Source organism: Sinocyclocheilus grahami, unplaced genomic scaffold (assembly GCF_001515645.1).
Source record: "Sinocyclocheilus grahami isolate Dianchi unplaced genomic scaffold, SAMN03320097.WGS_v1.1 scaffold293.1, whole genome shotgun sequence".
Taxonomy (NCBI): domain Eukaryota; kingdom Metazoa; phylum Chordata; class Actinopteri; order Cypriniformes; family Cyprinidae; genus Sinocyclocheilus; species Sinocyclocheilus grahami.
This window is the reverse complement of record NW_015505472.1, coordinates 124783-131008: the sequence shown is the minus strand read 5'-3', so window position 1 is coordinate 131008 and position 6226 is coordinate 124783. Positions and strand designations below refer to the sequence as shown.

The 6226-nt window shown below is 36.2% G+C and overlaps 1 protein-coding gene across 1 annotated transcript in view; it reads right to left on the bottom strand.

Moving 5' to 3' along the window:
- pax9 (paired box 9) overlaps positions 1-5055 on the bottom strand; it is an 11188-nt gene extending 6133 nt beyond the window's left edge. Inside the window, exons 1-2 of the mRNA XM_016292808.1 lie at positions 4966-5055; positions 768-1080 (exon numbers count right to left, since the gene is read on the bottom strand). Coding sequence (XP_016148294.1) covers positions 768-1080; positions 4966-5055 — 403 coding nt within the window. The remainder of the gene's footprint in view (positions 1-767; positions 1081-4965) is intronic.
- Positions 5056-6226: the final 1171 nt, after the last annotated feature.

Genomic DNA, 6226 nt, shown 5'->3' with positions numbered 1-6226 from the left:
GGGGGGGGGGGGGGGGGTCGCGGTACACATTCTTCCTGTCAAACCGTCCTCGAAAGTATGTGTTTGTGGATGTTTTTTGGTGTTTGCTTCATTAATGTTGTGGTGAAATGGTTGCACGCTACACCTTATGGAGTGTAGCCAACATCATACTTTTAAGTTTTCAAAAGCTTCCCTAAACATCTGCTAATAATTTGGAAATGCATTAATGGTTTATAAAGGACGCCTAAATCCTCCTCTGCGTTTGAAACATTATTGTCAACATTGCCCTTGAAAACAGACAAAAAACTACAATTAAATAGGACAGGCTGCGGCCTTCACATTTTACTGTGCAAACACACCACAGAGAACAGACAAACCGATTTTAAATAGATGTATTACGTGTGATTCAATTTCCATAAAATCGACGTCTCTTAAATTCATTTAATATCCACCTATATTGCTTAAAAGACATCGTGACATTAATTGTAAAAAGCTTTCGGCGTGAATTCAAGATGGTTAGGACTACTGAATAGCACAACATTGCTGTGTAGACACTTGCAAGTAAACTTAAATTGTTTTGTGAGGCGTTAAAATGAATTGAGAGGTTGGCCCTAGTTTTGAGGCAAACTGTGAATACCTAATTTTATTTATTTTATTTTTTTTGCTCTTCGTTGTCCAAAATATTCCACATCCGCTGCCTAATTATTACTAAAAAAAAAATTGCATGCCCCCACACGCACTCACATGGACAAGGACTTTCTTTTACCAAAAACTAAGAGGATGCTTACTTTGCTGCTCCGTTATTGATCGAATGCCCAGAATATCTGTAACAGAATGAGAGGAAGGCCATATCCTATGCATTGCCATGTGTCCAGGAAGAGTGGGCATGCCAGGCGGAGTTGGTACTTTAGTCCCAGTGGCTGCGATCGGAGTTGGATACGAGTACAGGTGGTTGTAGGATAGGGTGGGTTGAGACTGAGGATGAGGGCCCTGTTTGCTCGACTCATACTGGTTCTGTTGAGACAGATTTCCGATCTTGTTGCGGGAAAAAATATATATATATATAGATGACCATGGAACCGTCCCAAAAGTTATTTTATGCTAACGTTTTTTATTTAGCTTTATTTTAAATTCAACTCTAAAGTGTTGATGCTTTACATACAATAAAAAGAAAAGTTATTTTGTATGAACTCTTCATAAGACATTGACGTTTCATGTCACAATGTAGTCCCTCGTGCGAAAATATTAAGAATTCGACAAGGCCATAAATGAGATTCTTTTAAACTTGTATTTTCAATTGATGATGATTCCAATTGAAGTGAAGTAAAAGTGGCGACCACTTATTTGTTGAAAGGGGTAAACAAACTAGTCCGGTGTATGTTTGATGCTGAGGATACCAATAAATGTGAGCCATCATTAATAACATCAATAACAAACTGACCTAATGTTAAAGAGGTATATATTTAATCAATAAATTACTTTACCGTTTTAATTATTATGTTTTCTAATTGGTCGGTACACATAGGCTATGAAACGTTTATCTTAAAAAAAACGTGTAGCCTATTATTATGCTATATCATGTTTTTATGTTAATATGTGTGGGCATGTATACATGTGTTATTAAATATATTTGTTAGTATATGATACGTTTTATGTTGAGGCCTACAGGATTTGAAAACCCTTTAAAGGTGTCAGGTGTAATGGTATTGTTTAGCTGCGCTCGGGCCTTTTTGAACACTATGACAGCCAAGGCAAAGATAGTGGCCTTTCATGTTTTCCCCTATCAGCGTTTGGTTTTCTCTTACCGTTCAGAGTAGGCTATTTCCATCTGAAATCTCACTGCGGGCTTTACTCTTAGTTCGAATCTCAAAGCTTAGGCTATAGAGTATTTTTGTATCCGTTTCAGAAACGTCACGTGGATAAAAAAAATTAATTGGTGTTCAATTATGCTTTATGTGCATTTTAGCATTGTCCAAAAAAGTAATTAATTGACGGTGCTCCTATCGCATGTTTGACGTTCTCTGTCACATATAAGCACCATAGCAGTTTTCATCTGGGCTGGTTTTAAAGGCCTGTCTCCTCTGTGTCGCTACTCACTAAAACGATTCCTAATTAGTTGAGATGCCTTAAATCTCCCAAATAACTATGTTTCTAATCGATCTGAGGGAGATTCGAAACATTTGCATTATTCAAATCAGACTCTTAATTTCTGAAGAACTGCCTCCAAAGTAAACATTATAGGTTTGGCTTGTTTGTGGCTTCAGCCGGGTGAGGGGACAAAACAAACGCGGACTAGAGAACTACGAAAGACAGTTGATTAAACCTGATCGCATGCTGTGTTTAGGTGAAGTTTGAAAAATACGATGACTAGGCCTATTCTCCAGATTAACTGTTGGGATATCTCAAATAATTTGAATGTAGGTTTAGTTTACTCGCTGCATTTAATGTTTTCGTGCGTCTATTGCTATCCTTGCAGAAAGAGAGCATAAATCTATAGCGCACTAACTGACCACCGAGAGATAGAGAAAGGGGTGCGTTAATGAGGTGTGAAGACTGATGCGAAAGGCAGCCTGCTTCAGCCACACGTTCAGCCTTTGCGTGGGAGACCCACATGATATTAGACTCTACAGTGGCTTTCCAAGACACCATGAACTTCTTGTCCACGAATGAAATATAAAAACAAAATATATAATCATAAATGTAGTATTCCTCGATAGCAGCAGTGATAGTATATAGAAAAATGTTATGCTGTATGTTAAAAGAATTTGTATTGAATCACGTTGGAATAGAGTAATATATATATATATATGTATAGCCTACATTTATTGTTTTATGCTGTTGTTTTAGAATGGGAGATTTAATGGAATATCTGCATAGGATACCTAATAAGACCCAAATTAGAAACGCTATTAACCAATTTGAATCATTTTTACATTATTCGTTTATTTGTCATTTCTATATAATAGACTAGGCTACTATAATACGAAAGCGCACATTTCTATTTCAAGTTAGGAAGCCGATGTAAAATTATGTAAATGCATAATTTCTTGCATCGGTTCTTGTTTGTAATTTCTTTGTTTGTTGTTAGTTATTAGACATTATAATATGGGGAATTTGTTCTGCATCGTAGCTATTGCTTAATTATCGCTGGAATGGAACTGATGAAGATGGGTGCCTGATGAAGAATGGAGCTGATGAAGAAGTTTACTTTGAGCTTGGGCTGCACAGACCGGTCAGCATAATAATGTTTATTTCTATGACGTTCTGTGTTTTCTTTTGAAGATTTAAATGGATCGTTTACCCCCCAAAAAGAAAATAGTCATAATTTACTCACCTTCATGTCGTTCCAAACTTGTTTGACTTTTTTCTTCTGCGGAACACAAAAGAAGATATTTTAAAGAATGTTGGTAACCAAACAGTTTTGGTACCATTGACATTTATATTTATGGACAAACAAAACACTGAGACATTCCTCAAACTATCTTCTTTTGTTTTCCACATGAGAAATAAAGTCATGCAGGTTTGGAATGACATGACGATGAGTAAATGATGACAGAATTTCATTTTTGGGTGAACCATCTCTATAGGATTATCCAAACGTGACAGCTCGTCAGTTTAAGTCAAAATATTTCAGCACTCTGCATGACGCATCTGAGCAGCACGCATCATTAATAAATACAATAATCTACTTTTTTCTTCTTCTAGGCTATATGGTTCTCAGTATGTCTGCGTTGAATGTTTTATAGATTGAACGATCTGGAATATCTTTCATTCAAATGATGGGTTGTATTTCTCTATGACCCACCCCAACCATCATTTTTTGTTAATTTCAGACCACAGCTCGAACTTTTTTTTTTCATTCGGAAAAGTGCGCGAGAATCACAAGTGCAGCTCACAGCTCAAAAAAAGTATTATTAGTCGCAAAAGCATTGCATCATCCTATCATACTTGGAAAAAAAACATCTGCATGTATAAAATTATTATTCTTATTAAATATTATCATACATGTATTATAAAAATGTCGCTTGTGTGGTCAACAGAAAAAACAGCGTTTTAATTATTATAATTAGCTATTATTATTATTATTATTATTTAACAAAACATTTGAGTTTGATACGCTTCATCTTAAAGACTGGTTGCACACATGGTCCGAGAGGGTGGAAGTCAGAAGTTTATTTAGACTCATTTTCATTCAAATGATGGGTTGTATTTCTCTATGACCCACCCCAACCATCATTTTTTGTTAATTTCAGACCACAGCTCGAACTTTTTTTTTTCATTCGGAAAAGTGCGCGAGAATCACAAGTGCAGCTCACAGCTCAAAAAAAGTATTATTAGTCGCAAAAGCATTGCATCATCCTATCATACTTGGAAAAAAAACATCTGCATGTATAAAATTATTATTCTTATTAAATATTATCATACATGTATTATAAAAATGTCGCTTGTGTGGTCAACAGAAAAAACAGCGTTTTAAAGTTATTATTAATAATAATCATTATTATAATTAGCTATTATTATTATTATTATTATTTAACAAAACATTTGAGTTTGATACGCTTCATCTTAAAGACTGGTTGCACACATGGTCCGAGAGGGTGGAAGTCAGAAGTTTATTTTGACTCATTACACACATCTCAGCTGCCATGAGCTCGTTACTCTCGAAAGCATCTGACCCTCTGATAGTAATGACTTTGTACGTTAATCTCGTTTTAAGAAGCACGCTCAAATAATTTCAGGACCAGAAATTAAGAGAACACTGAATGTGGCAATGCTTTCAATAATCTCCTCTTCTCTGTGTTCTTTAGCCTTAAAGCCGATGCCATCATTCAATATGTTTCCAACTGTGGGGGCCATGATGAGAAGATATTCCTAAAACGTGACGGATGAACGCAAAAGAAAATATGTGATTCTGCGACGAGCATGCAGAGGAGTATTTACATTAACTAATAAAATAATCGAAAAGTTCCATTGTTTGGGGCTTACTTGAGGGGCTACGACATGTTTTGATACGGTCTTGGACATGTATCTTCTGGCATGGGCTTCTTGTTCATAAACACGGAACGGAAAGTGCATGGTTCGAGTCAGTGTCATCCACTTTTTAGGCATTAGACCAATGTAATTGTTTCGTGTATCATACCAGTGGAGACTCCAAGTGTTTACCCACCTCTGAAGAAACATTCGCTGCGGTCACTAACATATCTTTATTTATACACTCGTCTCGGTTGTTTCTGCCTGGAACATTAGTTCGGGTTTGTGATGAAAATAGCTTTCAAAGACAGCCCAGACATATTATATAGCCTACTATCTCACCGAGGGAAAATGGTCATGGTTTTGCATGGTCATTTGACAAGCAATTGTCATAGAGTCATTATAATTGCTTGGCCTTCTGACGTTTGTAATTGGATGTAGATAGATTAGCCTATCTATTCAACTTTCAAGAGACAGAAGAGTTTGTTCGGTTGATTCTAAATGGCGAGTGAAGTGAACCGTTGAGGAGAAATTCTAAAGTCCAAAATGCCTTAATAGTTTATATATAGTTAAGGAAGAGTATTGTATAAAGAAGATTTTCTTGACCATTTCAAGATGATGGTGATACATTTATGTTTAATCGGCGCAAACGAACTATAATTTTAGGAGGAAATGCAGCCAACAATAGGCTTTTATACAACTTTATACAATATACAAAACTGCATTTGACTTGACATTGTGCTTGTCATTTAAACATGTTTTCTTACGGAAATTCTCTAGAAAAATCTAGATAATTGATTGACTTTTTTTTTTTTTTTAATTAAGGTAGCCTACCTATTTTTGCTTATGATCTGGTTATGCAATAAGCTAATTAATCTATTCCCCGAAAAGACAAAAGTCTGATGTTAGAGAGGTAATTATTGCGTATCTTTACAAAAAGTTCCTGTTTATCATTAGGCTGTTACAGCATCAGTCTAACTCGTGTCATTCGTAACTCATCGTCGTAATAATTCTATGGTAAGATTAGGCTATGTGAATGTGTCCTTTTAATTTGGATGTCAGTCAATTGTCATTGTCTAAATCAAAACAATAGGCTTCGGGGTAGGGGCGGACTTACCCATTAGTCAAAGGTCGGCGACCGTCTTGGGCCCCCAAAAGCCAAGGGCCCCCTAAAATGCTTTTCATATACGAGATGCACATTAAGCGCGGACACGCGAATAGTTGCTGTTTACGGTGTTTACAACAGTCGTGCTTCTTGTGTATCCTGCTTGTAGCA